Source organism: Pleurodeles waltl, chromosome 5, assembly GCF_031143425.1.
Source record: "Pleurodeles waltl isolate 20211129_DDA chromosome 5, aPleWal1.hap1.20221129, whole genome shotgun sequence".
Lineage (NCBI taxonomy): Eukaryota > Metazoa > Chordata > Amphibia > Caudata > Salamandridae > Pleurodeles > Pleurodeles waltl.
This window is the reverse complement of record NC_090444.1, coordinates 653,179,095-653,198,657: the sequence shown is the minus strand read 5'-3', so window position 1 is coordinate 653,198,657 and position 19,563 is coordinate 653,179,095. Positions and strand designations below refer to the sequence as shown.

The 19,563-nt window shown below is 41.6% G+C and overlaps 1 protein-coding gene across 1 annotated transcript in view; it reads left to right on the top strand.

Annotated features, from left to right (window-relative positions):
* Positions 1-805: 805 nt before the first annotated feature.
* Positions 806-19,563, top strand: part of TTLL2 (tubulin tyrosine ligase like 2) — an 88,511-nt gene continuing 69,753 nt past the window's right edge. Inside the window, exon 1 of the mRNA XM_069234530.1 lies at positions 806-1,058. Within this exon, the coding sequence (XP_069090631.1) occupies positions 1,004-1,058 (55 nt within the window). The 5' untranslated portion in view covers positions 806-1,003. The remainder of the gene's footprint in view (positions 1,059-19,563) is intronic.

Sequence of the window (19,563 nt, the reverse complement as noted above, 5' to 3'; positions counted from 1 at the left end):
TGCGGGGAAAATTAACAGATAAAGTATCGGTCTTAGTGCGAGTTGCAACAGAGAACAAGACAAACTCACTCCCAACCTCTTAATGAACTACTTTTTATGGCTTGCAGAGTTACATAAATTATTTATGCTTAACTGCTGGGCAGAAAGTATTTAGCAGTCCTCAACCGTAGCCGACCGAGTTCACACACTCAGTCCCCTTAAACTGGCATTCAGCCAGAGAATTCCCGCATCCCGAGGATACGCGCAGGCTTTTCCACCATTTCAGAAGCACCTCACTTTATCAATTTCAACTTCCATAACGCCGACACATTAATGCTCGTTAGCATAAATACACCTAAAAACTATTCATCTCCCAAAAAGGTGTGGCCTTGAACTGAAAAATGACAAGCTTGGCAACCAGTGGTATCTCCGCCCCTGGAGACGCGATTCAATAGGCAAAATGAGAAGGCAGCCATTGAAAAAGTCGAGATTTTCAATCGGTTACAATGAAATGTATGCCCAGAAGAATAAAAAACGAGTAGATTCATTTTTTGGTGTCTTTTCAAAATAACTTCGTGCAAATGGAAGTTAGTCATGCATAAGTTATTCAATATATACTTACCTAAACGTATAAAGGTTTAAGGTTCCTCTATCAAGCTCTGTTGACCTTATGTAACATGATGATGAAATTGTTACATTCTAGCAGCTTAGCCTTAATGCTATAGATTCTCAACAAAAAAGACACACTTTTCTAATATGGCCGTCTGCGATTACATACGTCAGCCCATTGTTCAGATATGAAAACGCACACTGTATATACTCAGCTGGTGTTTGAATGGGAGGCAAAAGACACTGTATACACTCAGCTGGTGTTTGAATGGGAGGCACACGGTCGGTGTGACAGAGGAGAGGAGGGTGGTGCACTGTTTCGGCAAGAAGAGAGAGGTGACGGGGTGCAGAGTTTTTTAATGTCAGTCAGTCAGATGTGAGAGTTGGAAAAGACCGCGTAGCCCGTGAGGTGCAGATGCTTGTACACACTACACAGTCCAGCGCGGGGACAAAGTTCCACAGTGAAAGGGGTATGTACTTTGCCACATTTATTCTTAAATTTACTGCTCTTATACAGCCTGGCTAAAACAACATTTCTAGATGCCTAGCTGTTTGCTATTATTTGTTATTATTTATTATTATTTGTTGTTTATTCGTTGCTGTTTATTTCCAACTGGCATGACCAAAGTCATTTAGAATAAGTCTAGATTAAACTGAAAAAAAACAAGTATGCCCTGTTCCACATTCCTGTTCTAAGTGTCTATTGTTTACCATACATCTTGGTCTGCTGTGGTTATTATGTTATCATTTTGTTGCATTTTCTTCAGTATTTATACATGTTTATTCATTACTTATAGTTGTTTATAGACATTTTGTGTTTTGTGAAGAAACAAAAATCCAACTAGCATAAATCCATATTAATTTAACTATTATATGTAGACTCTCTTGTATATGCTTGTCTGGGTTAATCTCTATGAAAAGCAATAAAATATGTAACAATATACTCCTCTAAAAACGTTAGCATTGTAATTCAAATACATGTTCGTATCTGTAGCTGTTAAGGGAAATCTCATCATTTTTAGGCCTGGCTATAGGTTAAGCTCTTGCATCTCAAATATAGTCAATACAACAATCCAGAGAGAGGGAGGGGCAATTGTTAGCATCCATGGCAATTACTTGCCCAAAGTATCGTTCACGTTTTGATTAGCTTACAATATAGACAAGGGACGTTGTAGCTGTCAGTCATGATACTGGGTGTTCTATCTTTACTGTCTTCTAGCCATTTCATTGACCAACAGCTTTATCGTGTCACCTTTGCTTTTCTTTATGGTGTTGGTTCCTTGTCTGGTGATGTTCCTTCTCCCTTTCTCTGCATCACCAGAGTGGATGGCTGTTACATTCTTTCATGGAGCCTCCACGACCTCTGATACATACCTGCCAGTTCACCCAGATTTAGCAGGTGTCATCCTCTTTTTTATGTCTGTTTGCCTGCCTGATAAACAAAATGCCTCCATGAACTTAAAAGGGGTCACCCTCTTTTCAAACCCTTTAAAATGTATTAATTTACTATTTACCTTAATGGAATCACTCTCTTAAACGCCAGACTTTCCCCGCATTTATGAGCCAAGAGGTTGACAAATGTATGATATGACTCTTCAGACGTTTGAGATAGGTTTGGGTAGGGTGACAGAAAGTTACAAAAAGTTAAGGGAATTTGTCTCACAGTTCGTGGCAGTCATAAAACTATTAAAAAAATCATTGTGATTGTCTCACATGTCTGTTTCCCAAAATGCCTGTCTCCACCCATGGATCTAGCTCCTTCATTGGGTATGGATGGAGCAGATGGATGGCTGTAACCAGCCAATCATCGAGCGTGTACCTCAGGTGTGATGCAACTCTGTTGCTAGGAAATTGTTGACAAGGAGGAGTCTGCACATCCTTCTCGGAGAAGTCAGTTAGTTTCTGGGAGAGGGAAAGGATGTTTCTTAAAGTCAGTGAAATGTATCTCACCCTGAATGGGCAGACATACAAGTATCTTTTAAGAGGGATTTAAAAGAGATTTCGTACAAAACTATAGTTGGGTTGGATTTAGAATTAAGAGGCATGTACTTTTAGAAGCTTTGTGCAGGTGAGGTGGTTATGATTACTTCCTGCAACACACAAAAGGTGATGGGAGAAAGCTTGCAAAATGTCTAACCACTGACAATGGCATGGGGTAGCATTCCAGCCCATCGTTCTTTATTCCACCATACCACCTCAGTTTGGGCCCAGCCATATTCAAGTCAGTCTTGACTCTGCTCCAATACAAACTCTCCAGCACCAACTGCCAGTCCAGGTTCTCTGTGAACAGGAACACAAGCAATCTAAGACCAGTTTTGCCCTGATTCGGGCTTGCAGCCAGGTGTAATTTGATTCCAGTCATATAGTGAACACTGGACCCATGTCTGGGCATACCCATAGTCACTGAGGGTGTTACATTAAACACAAAAAAGGTGATGCAAAAGGCTTGCAATAAGTCTAACCACTGGCATTTGCTCATGATAGCATCCAGGCCATTGTCCTTTTGCCCACCACGCCACGTTAGTTTGGACCCAGCTGTATACAAATCAGTCTTGACCCTGCTCCAGTAGGAACAATCTAGCCCGAACTGCCAGGACAGGTCTTTGCTGAACCGGTACACAAGCAACTCAAGACCAGTTTTGCCCTGATTGAGGATCTTCAGTCGGGTATAGCTTGGTTTCAGTGTGCTTGGGACCCACTAGTAGACGGAAGTGATTCCCTTGCTCACTGTCCCACTGGAACAAACCTACAGCCCTGTGAAGAGCCCCAGTCAGGTTGAAACCGTTCTCGGGTTGCTTGTGTTCCGGTGCATGGAGGACTTGGTCTGGCAGTTCGCACTGAACTCTTCCTGTTGGAACAGGATCAAGAAAGATTTGCAAATGGCTGGGTCCAAACTGAGGTCCATGGTGGGCAAAAGAATGATGGGTTAGAATGCTACCACAAGTGACTGCCAATCGTTAAACTTACAACATGCATTCCTTCCATCACCTTTTTGTGTGTTTGATGTGCTTCTCTTAGTGGCAAGGATATGCCCAGACATGAGTCCTTTGCTCATTGTGCCACTGGAACCAAACTACACCCAACTGAAGACCCCTAATGGGGTGAAACACAGTCACAGGCAGGGTAGCTCTTCTTCCTCAGCTCTTCAGCTCTTCTCCACGCAGAGGTTCCTCTTGGTTTCCAGAAGTGATCTAAAGTCTGTGGTTTTGGGTGCCCTTCTTATACCCATTTTGCACTTTGAAGTAGGCTTACTTCAAAGGAAAGTCTCTCTTGTTTGAGAAATCCTGCCTTGCCCAAGCCATGCCCCAGACACACACCAGGGGGTTGGAGACTGCATTGTGTGAGGGCAGGCACAGCCCTTTCAGGTGTAAGTGACCACTCCTCTGCTCCCTCCTAGCACAGAGGGCTCATCAGGAAATGCAGACTACACCCCAGCTCCCTTTGTGTCACTGTGTAGAGAGAGGTGCAAACAGCCCAACTGTCAAACTGACCTAGACAGGGAATCCACAAACAGACAGAGTCACAGAAATGGTTTAAGCAAGAAAATGCTCACTTTCTAAAGTGGCATTTTCAAACACCCAATCTTAAAATCAACTTTACTAAATGAAGTATTTTTAAATTGTGAGCTCAGAGACCCCAAACCCCAAATGTCTATCGGCTCCCAAAGGTAATCTACACTTTAATCATATTTGAAGGTAGCCCCCATGTTAACCTATGAGAGGGACAGGCCTTGCAAAAGTGAAAAACGAATTTAGCAGTATTTCACTGTTAGGACACATAAAACACATTACTATATGTCCTACCTTAACCATACACTGCAACCTGGCCTTGGGGCTACCTAGGGCCAACCTTAGGGATGTCTTACATGAAAGAGAAGATAAGGTTTAGGCCTGGCAAGTGGGTACACTAGCCAAGTCGAATTTACAATTTAAAACTGCAGACACTGCAGTGGCAGGCCTGAGACATGATTATAGGGCTACTAATGCGGGTGGCACAACCAGTGCAGCAGGCCCACTAGTAGCATTTGATTTACAGGCAATGGGGACCTCTAGTGTGCTTTACTAGGGATTTACTAGTAAATCAGATATGCCAATCATGGATAAGCCTTTCAACCATACAATTTACACAGAGAGCATATGCACTTCAGCACTGGTTAGCAGTAGTAAAGTGATTAGAGTTCAAAAGACAACAGCAACATGTCATAAAAAAATAGGAGGCAGGAGGCAAAAAGTTTGGGGATAACCGTGCAGAAGGGCAAATTCCAACATTGATGAACTGGATCTTTTCACTATTAGCCACTTAATGTCATCTAGCATTCTGCTGTTGCCCCATTTGCCACACGTCTGTAGTGTTCTAGAGAGTGTGGCATTCCAATGCAATCAGAGATGACTACCGAGAAACAGCCTGACTGCTCTAATTTTATTTTCTTTCAACTAATGTAAATATTAAATCTTAATAGGCAGACAGCCTTTGTGAGCTTCCTGTGGAAGGTTGGGTTTTAACATAGAATTTCGCTGTGTAACTAGAGATGTTTGCACATGGTGCTCAATTAGTTTTCATATACAGAGTGCAGTGCTCGTTCTTGGTATTTGTAAAGTACCACTGCCAACTAACAACGTTTGTAGAGGTAAACGGAATGTTATACTTTTTGTTTCAGGACTTGTTTGTTTTTGAAAATATTGCTCTTTTCTGACATGTACGCTGTACACCTAGCTTCCTAATAGGGTGACGTTGACTGGTATGACTCAGGTATTGAAGAAGCCCAGGTTAACTTGGAAAATATCAGATCAAATCCTCTTTGTTGTCATAGCAAATTAACACTAGTGTTGAACGGATGCCTTGGTTCTTCCATGTAGGTAATAACAAAACTATCTTTCTGGTTTAAATGGCGAGCGAATATGAAAAAAGCATTATCAAATCCTGTAGGTCTGACCCTCACTAGTGCAATCGTTTTTTTTTATTCAAACTTATGACACAAAATAAAATGAAAAATGCAGCTCCCTAAACGTGGATTCCATCTGCTCACAATAAAATCACAATTAAAAAAATCACTAAAGTGGCAACTTTTGTGGTGAAGTTTTGTTTTAAATAGGATGGCTTTCAGTTCCTCAATACATTTGGTTATTTCTGTTTGTGAAGGCGACAAGAATAACCCGTCACCAAGCCAAACACTCAAATTGTAACCAGCTACAGTGTTACAGTGTCACTTAAACTCTTTATTACATCATTGTTACAAAAGAAACAGAAAGAAATCCCCATCTTATTGGGCACGCAGAGTGTAGGCAAAATAAGTAGCCAGTATTTAAAGTTAATATAAAAAATATAACAATAAAGCACATTTTGCACCAGCTTGATCACTGAAGAGAAAGAACTATTGTTTAGGCAGATGTGACCAATGTGCCCATGGTTTGTGCAGTCACTCAAAATGAAAGAAGCCAATCAGTAAAGTAGGCTGACCCACTGTCACTTGCGGTATGCTGCACATGAGCCGAAGCAAAATATGAAAGAGAATTTAACAGGCCAAATGATGAGGCCAGTTGACAAAACACCGCTCTGATTAATACCTGTCACCTCTTGGCATGTTTTTTTACTGTCGTCTTGTTGTTTCTGACCTCCTGGTTTTGATCCTGTGCTGAATTTATTTAGTTTTTGCTGACTTTAGGCCTCTGGGCACTTTACCAATGCTGACCAGTGCTAAAGTGCAAGTTCTCTCTGTCTAATTGCATTGGTCATTGTTTATTCCATGATTGGCATATTTGATTTACTAATAAGTCCCTAGTGCAGTGCACCATGTGTGCCCAGGGCCCGCAAATCAAATGCCTGCAGCACTGTTCATGCCACTCACATGAGTAGCCCTGCAAACATGTCTTAGACCTGCCACTGCTGTGTCTGTGTGTGCAGTTTTAAACTGCCATTTCAACTTGGCAAGTGCACCGACTTTCCATGCCCAAACCTTCCCTTTTATTACATGTAAGTCACCCCTAAGGTAAGCTTAAGGCAGCCCCAGGGGCATGGTGCAGTATATTTAAATTGTAGGACATGTACTGGTGTGTTATAAATGTTCTAATAGTGAAATACTGCTAATACCCTACCCTGCAACAGTACAGAACCCACGCAACTCCGGCTTTTTCAACTCTTCACCTACCCTGCAGCCTACATCATCTTTGTTTTTTGACGCATGTCAGGAACTTTGCATCAGTCAAGCGCTTCATTGATTTCAAGGAACTACAATTAAATTGAATCTTTTAAAGGTGATATCTTTACTTGTGTATGTTGGATTTTTGTAGTTTTAGTCTTGTTTTTTTGGCTACTTTTCTAAACTGGTGTGGAGTACCTTTGTGGGGTTTTCACTGTGTTACTGTGTGTGTATGTACAGATACTTTACACATTGCCTCTGAGACAAGCCTGTCTACTTTGAACCAAGCTACCAAGAGGGTGAGCAGAGGTTATCTTAGCCTCCCTTACCCTCACTAGAGTGAAGGACCCTGCTTGGACAGGGTGCAAACCACTGCCAACTAGCCACCCCATTTCTAACAATTATTGTAAATTATTTTAAAAAAACAAAAGTAGTGCAAAAAAAACTATCTCAAAAGCAATACCTAAAAACATGGGTTATTGATTCGACTTTTTAACTGCAAAGGCAACATGTTTATTCAATAATGTATCATTTCCACTTTGTCCCCCAAGTTTTCACAAAGGTGCAGCATAAATCCAAACCTCTAAATCCTATGTCTTACAGATTCTGTTTAAAATTTAAGTCTAACTTAGATCATCAAATGATTCTAGAATTAATTTACTTTTTATTTTTAACCGCTATAGCCTCACAATAAGGAATGTTTCAATTAATCTTTTACACTTTAAAATTCCTCATATATTGGGGGTCATTCTGACCCTGGCGGTCTTGGACCGCCAGGGCAAGAATGACGGAAGCACCGCCAACAGGCTGGCGGTGCTTCACTTCCCATTCGTTGCACCACCGGGGACGGCGGTGTCCCGCCGATTTTCCCCCGGCGGTGATAATCCGCCAGGGCAGCGCTGCAAGCAGCGCTGCCCTGGGGATTATGACCCCCTTACCGCCAGCCTGTTTCTGGAGGTTTACACCAGGCATGGGCAGTGCAGGGGCCCCCTAACAGGGCCCCGGCCTGCTTTTCACTGTCTGCATGGCAGACAGTGAAAAGCACGATGGGTGCAACTGCACCTGTCGCACCGCCGCAACACCGCCGGCTCCTGTGTTGTGACCTCATTCCCGCTGGGCCGGCGGGTGCTAACATGGTTAGCGGCCGCCGGCCCAGCGGGAATGTTGGAATGGGGGCTGCGTTATTGCGGCCGCATGGCGGCCGCTTGGCGGTTCACGCCGCCCGCCCGCCAATGTTAGAATGACCCCCATTGTGTCTTTGTGCAATGTTATTGTTATTACGACGCTTGTGCAGTAAAGTTGTTCAAAACAAACTCTGCCCACATTGAATCCTTCAAAATATGTGTCTGCACGTCATGCTGTTTTGTCATAGGTTAAGAATGCTACTCCAGAAAGTGGCAAAACATTTTTTCAACCCATTTTTAATCTTAATTGTGCGTGGGAAATGGAGTTCTGAAGGAGAAAATCATAAACAGTCATCAATTCATCTAGCCAGCCATCTGATTTATTTCAATACATTATATAACCATATGATTTTGAAGGTGTAAGATTTGCTGTTTTTACCCACAAAGTCCGACTCAATCATTAAAGAAGGAAGGTTTATGATTAAAAGATGTATTTTCATTAAATCTTCTGTGATTAGTAAAGCTGTAGATTAAGACAAAGTTTACCCCGAATTTCACAAAACTGATTACGCTAAGTGGACCCTTTTACATCTTGAGACTGTTCAGGGTGTCACTGCTGGAAGGAGCTTTCCTCATTCCTACTTGTATGTCAATATTTTAGTCTTTTTAAAAAAAAAAAAAAAAACTCAAAGACAGGGCCTCCCATTAACCAATATCCCAGCTGATTAAGGATAGCAAGATCTATTCAAATTGTTTTCAAACTATGATACTCTCTTACAACCTTTATGATATGTAGTGAAAAACATGGTCTTATAGCACGCATGGATACCACTAACTTCCCAGACACAAATGTATTCCTGCTGGACATAACACCAGAAGCCCTTGCTCCACTAGCCCTTGCCTTTTTAGACACTGTTTGATCCTTTTCATCACAAGTTTTTGAAAATATATTCTTTACTCAGAAATCTACTTAAACAGTAGCTATATGAAAGACAGATGGGCTCTTTCTCTGTTAACTACATGATATCTGGTTGATTCATCATGAGTCGTGGTGCACTGCAAGGATGCCCACTATCCACTAGGCTGTCATACTTTATCTTGAGAGATCTGTGTATAAACGTTGTTCCGATGCTGTAATTATACCCTGGGAGAACCAAAAGCTTATATTCAGCATTGCAATTTTTGTTAATGGGATTCAAATTGTGTGTAGTGACTCCGAGACAACACTGCCCTCAGTTGTACAGCTTGGTTAGCGATCTGGGAAGGTATCTAGAAATTATTTGGAGGGTACTAAGACATATTTAGCATTTGGCTTGCCACTATACAAATCCATCTATAAAGTTTATAATTTGCTATATCTTCGTATGATGTTTAGCTCTAGTTTAGTCCCTTTTAACTGTTACAGACAGCACCTTGAAAGAATGAAACCATTTCCATAAACTCTTAGAGGCTTTATAAATTTGATGAATATGTGTATTTGTATATGTTTTCTTTGTTTTTCCTGAGTGATTCGTTGCCATTTGGCTAGAACCTTTCATTGTCAGCTCAATTTCATTATCATTTACTTTTTGCGGGACAACAAAAATCTTCTGGCACACAAAAATGCTGCTCCTGTGTTAGGCGCTTGCTTTTTCCTGATGCCATACTCTATAAGTGACTGCCTTCACAGTGCTTATGATTCATCAAGGTAATAACTGATGCAAGCTTCCATTAGTGGGCTACCCCAACCGTAGTTATGATTGATAAAGGTAATAACTGTCTGTCAATGGTTTTATTGCAGATTTCAACCAACAACATGCCTGTAAAAATATGCAGTCCCATGTTTTTCAAGAAGATGGCATTTAAGTACTATTTGGTCTAACATTTCTGTACTGATTCCCGCAAGGTATCGGACCTCCTCAACACATCAAGATTTATTTCACCTTGGTGTAACTCTGCTTTCCATGTCTCTGCCAATGACCATAGTTCATGTTTTGGCAGAGTGGGCCTTTTCAGGTACTAGATTAACTGATAGGTTTGGAAGCTTTGCAGGTTTCTCTGAATTGTAGTCTAGGTTTACAGCCTGTAGGAGTGTTTTTGGTGTCTGGAGACTTTCTAATGCCTTAAGTTATCCCTTAACAGTGTTGCTCATTAACAGTGTTCAAAAGTGATTGGATTTATGTTTTTGAGTGTTACGTCCACTGAGAACAATTAAGGTGCATTGTTGAGATTCGTACGAGACAATGTCCAAGGTCCTTGTAGTAAGTAGTCATGTGATTTGGACATGAATCCTGTGATTTAAAAAGTAAAATTGGAGGCACTCCATTATTTTCTTAGAATTTTTTTTTTTTTGTGATTTCACTTAAATACAGACATTTTTTTCTCTTACGTACTTATTTGATCGAATCCTAAATATCTCAAACTAGAAAATATATTCAATTCATAAACAGTAGTTCCTAATTGTAAGGCTTGCGACATCAAACATTGTTCTAATAAAAGTTGATAATGCTGAGAATACAACAGTTGATCCTCTATCCAAGAACGCCCTAACCGAGACAGAGGGACTACATATCCCAGACTGCTTCGTGGCCCCAGGTGGCAGCCATCTTCTGCATCACCTGCTCCCACTTGCTATTTCCAACGAGCGCTATAAAGCGTGAGTGGGCATACCGCAGCGCGGGACGCACTAACCGAGACAGAGGGACTACATATCCCAGACTGATATGTGGCCCCAGGAGGCGGCCATCTTCTGCATCACCTGCTCCCACTTGCCTTTTCCAACGAGCGCTATAGAGCACGAGGGGGCATACCCCAGCGCGGGACATGCCCGGGCCCGTCTGTGGCCGACCTAGACTGGGCTGGGCCACCTCCACAAGACTGGTTCTTTTTTGACCACCTTGAATAGCTTTGCTTTCCCTTAGTTCCTCCCCAACGCATCATCCCAGGCCCCCCCCCCGTTTTATTCTAACACAATCCTACTGAGATGGGTAAAAGAAAAGCGGACAAAGGTGGTGTGGGGTTGGGAGGGAAAAAGCATAAGAAAAATCTTAGTCGGGCTGCAATGAAGTGCTTGAACTCATCAATCCCCTCCTGGTTGATTGCAGGGAAATATTAGCTCCATCATCTGGCGTAGTCCAACAATCGAGCCCCAAACAGTGCCTAGCAATCCAGCCACTGTCCAACAAGCAGAAAAGTATATCTAATATATTTAATAAAGCTAGGGTACAGATGACGAATAAGACCAGCATGGCGTCCCAAAACCCTGTAGATCCAGTTCCTACTTCTGGCTCCTCCGCTGAAACAGCAGTAGTCCCCCCTTCCTCTTCCATCCGCTGTACTAATCGAATTTTACCGCTCACTTGTATCATAGATCGAACCACAACCCAGTACCTTGCAGCTTCCCCCGGTCAAGCTCACCTCCAAATGACTACTTGGCAGGCTGTATACAAATACTCAGGTCAGAAACAGTAGCCCTAAAGTCCATGATAGGCGATCTTGTGGCCACAGTGGGGCGTATTATGGAAGAAAGGGGGAGAACATCCAGGGAAGGAGCTGCCATCTTAGTCTTAATACACCTGCCCTGACACCCCCTGCTTCTATTATGCCCCCTCATGCAAAACACCTTGGAGGCCATTCAGGCATCCCACATGAGGATACTACCTCTAGGACATTAGTCAGAGCCCGCATCACAGGTTACCATACACTTGCAGGCGCACCAATCGAATCACCTTCTACCTACCCTCAGCGCAAAGGTCCCAACTCAACGCTTCCTACACTAAGGGAGGCCTGTCGTCTTAGTGGAACTAATGTTGCCAGGACCACCACTCCTGCTCCTCAAATTCTTTTTTATGATCAATGTACCCAAACTTAACCCTCGGGGCAGGGAAGGGGAAGACTCCTTGATTAACAAAGTCACCCCTTGGATTTGACATAGGATAGGATGTCTCTCAGTAATTAGAAAAGATATCCTTGGGGTCAGAAGGTATAGGTCTTTGAGCTCACCGTCAGACTGTATTGAGCTTCTTTTAGAAAACGGGCAGGTAACCTATGATCTAGTGGCCCTAGATCAAAGAACCAAACCTCTGGATGGGTCTACTATAAGTTCAAACTTGATCCACTTACTTCTCCTTGTGTGTTACCCTCGCACCCTGTTCTAGACGATGGTACTGTTTGTTCCAAGTTAGATTGACCCCTAGAGCCTTAGATACAGGCCTCCTATGACAGAGTTAACAGCTGTGGAAGTCTCGACAACTGTCTCTGCACTACCAGTTATCCAGCGGATATGCCCGATCTGAGAGATAGGAAGGCCCCTACTGTACCACCTAACGTTGTTGCACCAGCTACTAAGGAAGCCTGTCGACCTACCACAGGTCCCCTAGATTTCCAGACAAATCCTCACCTATTTTTTTAATCTATGACCATCGGGTGGAAAGCAAACATCGTCTCTTGGAATGTGGCAGGCATTAAATCTAAACTCCCATTGCCTCATTGGAATACTTTTATCGATCAATATGATGTGCATCTTCCAGCTACCTAACCTGCCTATAAACCTTGTTATGCCACCTACCATACATCCGCTATTCCCAGTAAGGTGGGTTGTCCATCGGGGGGGCCTCTTAATAAGGGTGAGAATCGCATTACAGTGTGTAGTGAAACTGTTACCTACCGGCAGCCCTGATATTCTTGGTATTAGTCTTAAGGGATCCGGGACCATTGTCACAGATATATTTAACATCTATGCTAGGAGGACAAAGGGCCCTGTCCACTCTGTCACCTTACAGTCTCTTGAGAACCAATTGGGTGAGAGACCACCTAATCATGCCCTCATTGTAGCAGGGGACTTTAATACCTCTTTTGAACCCCTTGGTCTGGAAAATATGGATGATTTTCTGGAAGAAGACAACCTATGGCATATACCTAGGCTTGAGCTCTCCCCTATTAAGAAGTGGCTGCCCTGCAATTAAATGTAGAGAAAACTACTATATGAGCTACTCGAATACATATGAAGATACCATGATCTTCATAAAAACAACAATAAAGTTAAGGATAATATGACCTAAGTATAATAAGCCAATGATACACATAGGATATCGGACTGATATATACTTATTATTAGTTACAGATAAAGTAATCCCATTATATGATTTTATATATACTTTTTATTTTTGTTATTTGTCATTCAATAATAATACAATTATAAAAGAATTATTTTTTATTATATACATCATTTAATAAAGAAAACAAAAATATCTAAATCAGACATACCACTCACATACACTAAACACAATAGGTAAGAAAAAAGTCTTATAAACTAATGAAACATAATATCAATGAGGCTAATCCTAATATCATAGTGAAGCTAAAACAATTTTTAATAATGAAGATATATTGACATAAATTCTTCTAATACATTATTGATAGTCTAATACATAAAAGGAAAAGATAATGCTAACGTGGTTCTATCTGAGTGGTACCGTAATTAAATGCCTTGACCCTTGGCCAAGGCTTGAGGGCAGTCAATGGAAGAACTAAATCTGATAGGCATGCTGTACGTATGTTAATTGGCGCACAGGGGAAGAGTCACATTGACTACATTCTGATAGATCTTAGAGACTGGCATTTGGTAGATGATGTGGTAGTCCGGACCCAAATGGACAGCGACCACAACTCACTCTGTCTCAGCTTAGAGCCCCCTTGGAGAAGGGCGCCTATTGCGACAATCACCACCAAAGTAACTAAGCTGGTCTAGGCTGAGAACAGCAGACGGCGTCTAAGATGGAGTAAGATTGTCCTGCGAGATGACATTCTCTCTACCATCAACCAAGATCTGACACAATGTGTAGCATTTATATCCACGATGGAAGAGAAAGTGGGAAATTGTTCCTCCCTACTTGATGTACATACTGGGTTCTCCAAAAGATTGGGACTGCTGTTAACCTCGCAAGCTGCCCATAACACTCCTACTGCACCACCCCGCGAGGAAGACAACTGGTTTAATCAAGATTGTCGGTTGGCCCGGACAAATCGAATCAGTGCAATCAAGCAAAAAGATGTTGGCCGAGTTAGGATTCTGAGGAATGTGTATAAGCATACGCCAAACAAGGCTAGGAAGATCTGGGGGGAGTAGAGATGGAGACTCATGAAGGCTGCATGTGAACACAGGGACTCCAAATCCTTTTGGCTTATAGTAAGCAAAGGAAACCAAAGGGGAGTTCCCGCAATTGGCGATAAAGACTGGTTCCAACATTTCAGCTCCCTTTATAATGTCAAAAGCCATCTCGCAACCACCTTTGTCCCTTCACTCCCACCCCACCTGAATACTACTTATTGGGACGGTCTGTTCAATCAGGGAGACATCCAAAATACACTAAATAACACAGTACATCTGAAAGCTGCTGGCCTAAATGGTATTCCTGTTGACGTTTTTCTCAACAACATTGACAAATGGGCTGACTACATCCCCTTTTTATCCAATGCAATTGCTAAGGGAGCCCCCATTCCCAAGTCATGGATGGGTGTAGAGGTAATACCCATCTATAAGAAAGGCAATAGTTCCCTACCTGCCAACTACAGGCCCATAAGCATTATCGACACAATACAAAAGGTGTTTTGTTGCGCCCTACTATTAAAAATTCAAGACTGGATCACTGAGAATAACATCATATCACCATTCCAAGCTGGCTTTAGGTCCAAAACAAGCACCATAGACCAGGTGTTTCGGTTTCTGCTCCTGTTTTGGAAAGTTGTACTGCCAGGGAAGGGGAGTCTCTATGTAGCCTTTATAGACCTCAAATCTGCCTTTGGTCTGTATCCTTGGGGTAAACTCTAGGAGGTCCTCAATGAAATGGGAATGCCTTACCATAATCATTCGACTACATGAAGCCAACTTTGCAAATGTTTGCTGGGGGAACCAGGGTGACCACACTGATCCTATCACGGTAGTCAGGGGTGTCCAGCAGGGCTGTGTATTAGCCCCAACCCTTTTCTCCCTATACCTGAACCAGGTCGTCCAACACCTCACATTGCAGCCCTCTGATGCATCAGCTTTAGGCAATTAAAAGATTTCGATACTTCTGTTTGCAGGCGACACCCTGATAGTATCCAAAACCCTGATCGGACTCCAATCTCTGCTGAATCGATTTGACGATTTCTGCTCTAAGAGAGGCCTCGAAATAAACACCTCCAAAACCAAGTCTATGGTTATTAACCCATACAGATCGTACAGGGGGAACTTCTTCATGGGTGGCTCCAAACTAGAACGGGTTAACACCTTTGAATATCTGGGGATCAATGTCCGGGATAACCCGTATTAATTCTACATCATTAAAATTTAGCCAGCTGGTGGGCATCCTTTTAAGGGATCACCATGCATTCTCTACATGACCAATATCTGCTGCCCTTCAGATCTACAATTTGATGTCCGTCAGTACAGCACTCTGAGGCTGAACTCTAGGGCTTTGAAGATGTAAAAGAGCTCACCCACATAGAAAACACATTGATGAGAAAGCTCAACTCCCTGCCCCACAGTACCCCGCTTCTCCCCTTGCACATGGATCTGGTCCGCAAACCTTTAGCTGCCATAGTTGGTCATAGACCACTGTTGTTTTGGAGGAGCATCGTGGCAACTCCCGAACTTTCCTCTTATGCTGCCGCATTCAGGGAAGTTTGTTCTTTGGACACCTCCAACAAGATCCAGTGGATCAGTCTTGTCAAGTCACAGTTGACTGCCATTGGGATGGGTGACTCATGGAACTCATCATACACAGGTTCACCACCGACCAACGAAAGAGTGAAGTCTTGCTATTGGGAGTCGGTAATCCAGTCTGTATTCTGCTCACACATTATTAGGGCAACTAACTAGTGAGTTTTTGTACTTCAAGTCTACCTGGTTGCTAGACCCTTACCTGGACAGCATCCTAGGTCCAACCGACAGGAAGCTTTATATGCAATTTAGATTTGGACCCCTCCCTCTTAAAACATTTGTTAATAGATGGCAGAATAGGGCCCCTACCAATAAGTTATGTCCCAGCTGCAACCAGTCACAGGAGTCAATCGTCGACGTTTTCCCAAATGCCCATCCTACATTCACATACATAGGAAACGGCTTGCTCCAACCTGCAAACAGCTGGGAATACAAGATCATGTTGAGCCATGAAAATTTTAAAATCAGATTCTAGTCTCCCCATTGCTATCACAGTTGCCAAATTCCTCGTAGGAATGTGGTGCATTAGAAGGAAACTGGTCAAGATTGCCGAGCCCCTACACCCCTGTAGTCTCACTTGCACTTTTCAGCACCCAAATTGTATTTTGGGACTGTTTTATTCCTGATTGTACTGCTCTTTTTCTATTTATTTTCATGGAAAATGCTATTTTATGACTCATTTATTGTGTGTTATGTGCCTTTTATGGCATTGGATGCCGAAATAAAGTTTTATATATATATATATATATATATATACAAAAAAGACACTAAGATCCTTTAGTGAAAAGCTCCCAATTCTTTCAAATATTCTTTTTTTCACAAGAAGGTATACCGTTCTTTAGATATGAGTTCGCAGCTGACAACTCACTTTTTGTGAAAAAGAATCTTTTAAAGATTTGAAACCTTATTACTGATGGATTTTTCTTAAGAAACTAATAGAGTGCCTCCTACTTTACTTTTTGTATTTAAATTTGATTTGCCAGTGGGTGTACTGGTGAGTTTGGCGTGCACCTTAGGGGTTGTATTATGTTTCTCCACCCAGTTATTTATTTTTTAATAATTCCTGCAAGATTTGGTATTTAAGGGAGAGGGGTTTAAGGTTTCCTAAAAAGGCTAGATGCTCAAAGTGCCAGCAGGGAGTAATCATACATGCTGGCAAGTTTTTCCTTATTTCAAAAACATCAAACAAATTATTAGAATTCAAGAAAACTCATATGCTTTTAATACAGACTGTATAGATTATTCCTGTCCTAGAATACTTGATGCAATTGAGGGTAACCCAATTACAATACATTTACAAAATCAAATCAAATAAATCTGTGTTTGGTTTACAAAACAGGATTTGGTAATGTATTGAATCAAATTTATGGTTATACTAACATGAGCTAGTAATATGCAAGTTAAATATCAGAAAATGTAAATAGAACAGTACCAAATAATTATATGACTTTGGGAAAGACGTACAGTGAAACATTGATATTTTCACCAACTACTACACAAATTTGAATTTAAGTCATAATTATTCTTATCCTCACAATTTGGTCCATCTGAACTGCAAACATCTTCTTTAAAACTGTAAATGGTCTACAGTTAGAAAGGCCATTCAAGTGAACCTTCATACCTATATTTATTTTCAAGAAGTTAGGAAAACTATTAATTCATTTAAATCTGTTAGTTATTCAGCTAGCTTCTGCAAAATATTTTGTACATCTATTACCAAACCTACTAATCAATGCTATTTCTTTGCATGATGCAGCCAAGGCTCCCATTGTATTTCCTAATTGTGAAAGGGTCGTAGAGTGCGCTGATAATGACAGACTGTTCTGTTTGCTAAACTAAAAGGGAAGGGTATATTCACACTTTCACAAATACTGATCAAGCTGCTTTCAGAGTTCAAACCCAAACAAGCTTGGCTTTACAAGATGATACCCGACATTCAACAATACCATGCATAATGAAGAAGCAAAAGGAATTCCTGAACTGGCAGTGGTTGAAACATTTTATGCTGAATGATCCTTTGATACGATATGTTGGGCTTTCCTTGCAAAGATGGAGACATAGTTTGACATCAAAGAGATCTTAAAACGCAAGCAAATGATTATTTACAATCCCGCAGAGGCAGCAGTTACTATAACCTCTTTCCACTTTTCTACTATTTCTGATCTCCCTAACCTTTGTGCCTGATAACACTCCACGGGAAGGCTCATCTCCATCCAGTGATGTCTTTTCTCTCAATGCCTTGTGCCCAATGGCCCTCTGTTCCTGTTATCACACACTGTTGCCAAATAAAGTGATAGCCTGTTCCCTATTTGGGGAGGGGAGGGTAAATAAATATGGGACATTCCCTCCAACTGGAACATATGGTTGTATGTTTCCATCTTCTATAAGGGTGAACTGCATCAATGCCACCACATCTGTAAGGAAAGGTTAAATGCAGTTTACCACGATCCCACTGCCCCTATCCAACACCCATTTTAAATTAAAGTAAAATTAATTTAATAAGCTATATTTGAATATATTTAACATAATTATAACCACAACCTTATCCTTAGTCTTGAAATAAATTGCAGTTAATTAAATGTAATTACTAATCTTAAAAATAATCCATATGCTGACCCAGCCCTATACCATAAATCATTTAAAAAATGAAATGAAATTAAATATATTTTCTCAGCCCAATGATAGCCCTGAACCTTAATTTGAGAAAAAGTAGATTAAGCAGTTAAACGTTACATAACCTTAATATGACCCTTAACTGTTCTATTTAATTTAAATGATTCATTAACCTGTACGTATTATAACGTAGAGAGGAGTCACGCATTCTACTACCACTTAGTGTCCATAGCGACAGTAAACCAAGGAAAAACATCCTTCTGCAGTTTACCCGTTGAAGTTATTCTTAAACATTAACTGCCACAACTAGTCAGGCTGCCTTTAGCATTTAAAGAACACGACCTTTTTTTCTTAACGGAAAAAGGATACCAACATTATGCAATGCTGTCTGGTGACGTAGATGGACGTGAGTAAACCAGACAAAGGCATTGTAGAGAAACCGCTCGAGGGCGGCTTTATGTAATTTGTGGTTTACAGCCCGTGCGGATAGCACATTTGTTGATGTTCACAATAAGTGTTGCCTATGACATTACTGCTTAAAGTTTATTTGTAGTGCAGACATAAAGAGAATTTGTGTACACACTCGGTGAAAGCCAGTGATCTGAATGAACTGGCCTCAAGTCTGCTCTCCAGCTCCCCAGTCTGTCAGTTTTTCATGACAGTGGTGACTTTGGATTCCAAGGCTTGTACCAAATCACTCCAGATTCACAGGTTTGGTTTTAATTTTCAATTTTGATTAATTCCAGTTTTGAGATTATGGCCAGTAAGAAAGCGAAATAGATTTCTCAGATTAGTCTCCAGTAACCAATTGTTCACGTAGAAACTAGTAATGCATTTCACTAGTGGTAGTTTATGACAACGGAATTACAGTTCATTCTAAGTGCTATCTACAATAACAAAGGCCTGCCAACATGTGTTTCACCTTTTTATTGGCGCACAGACCTGGAGCCTTCTCAAGGCTAAGAGTTCTATAGCACTGAGTGGCATATTTATCAAACGTTAAAGCAGTGCAGCTCAGCAAGCCACCTTGCACTGCGTGGAAAGGAAAAGGCAGGATAGGGCCGTATTTAACATCATCCAACGCACTTATGTCCCTTTTTTGCGCTGGGGCCCTTTTGGCTGCCTAGAGCCAATGCAGGCACCCTTACGCTGTGGTGCACAGCTGCCAGCGTTGCAAACAGGATTGTTTTTGTGCAGGAAGGGGCACCTTCGTAGACAAAAACAATACTTGGAGGCATTCTCCTCTAGAAAGAAGTGAAATAAAGATATTTGTTCTTGTTACGCCTCACCTGCAGCAGCAGAGGATTTTGACGCCCTCCCAGGTCTACCAGTAATGGTAAATCTGGGAATGTACCAAATCCATGGGTGGATGTTTCTGAACACTCACAGTACACCCATGGAGGCCTCACTGGGACAGAGTA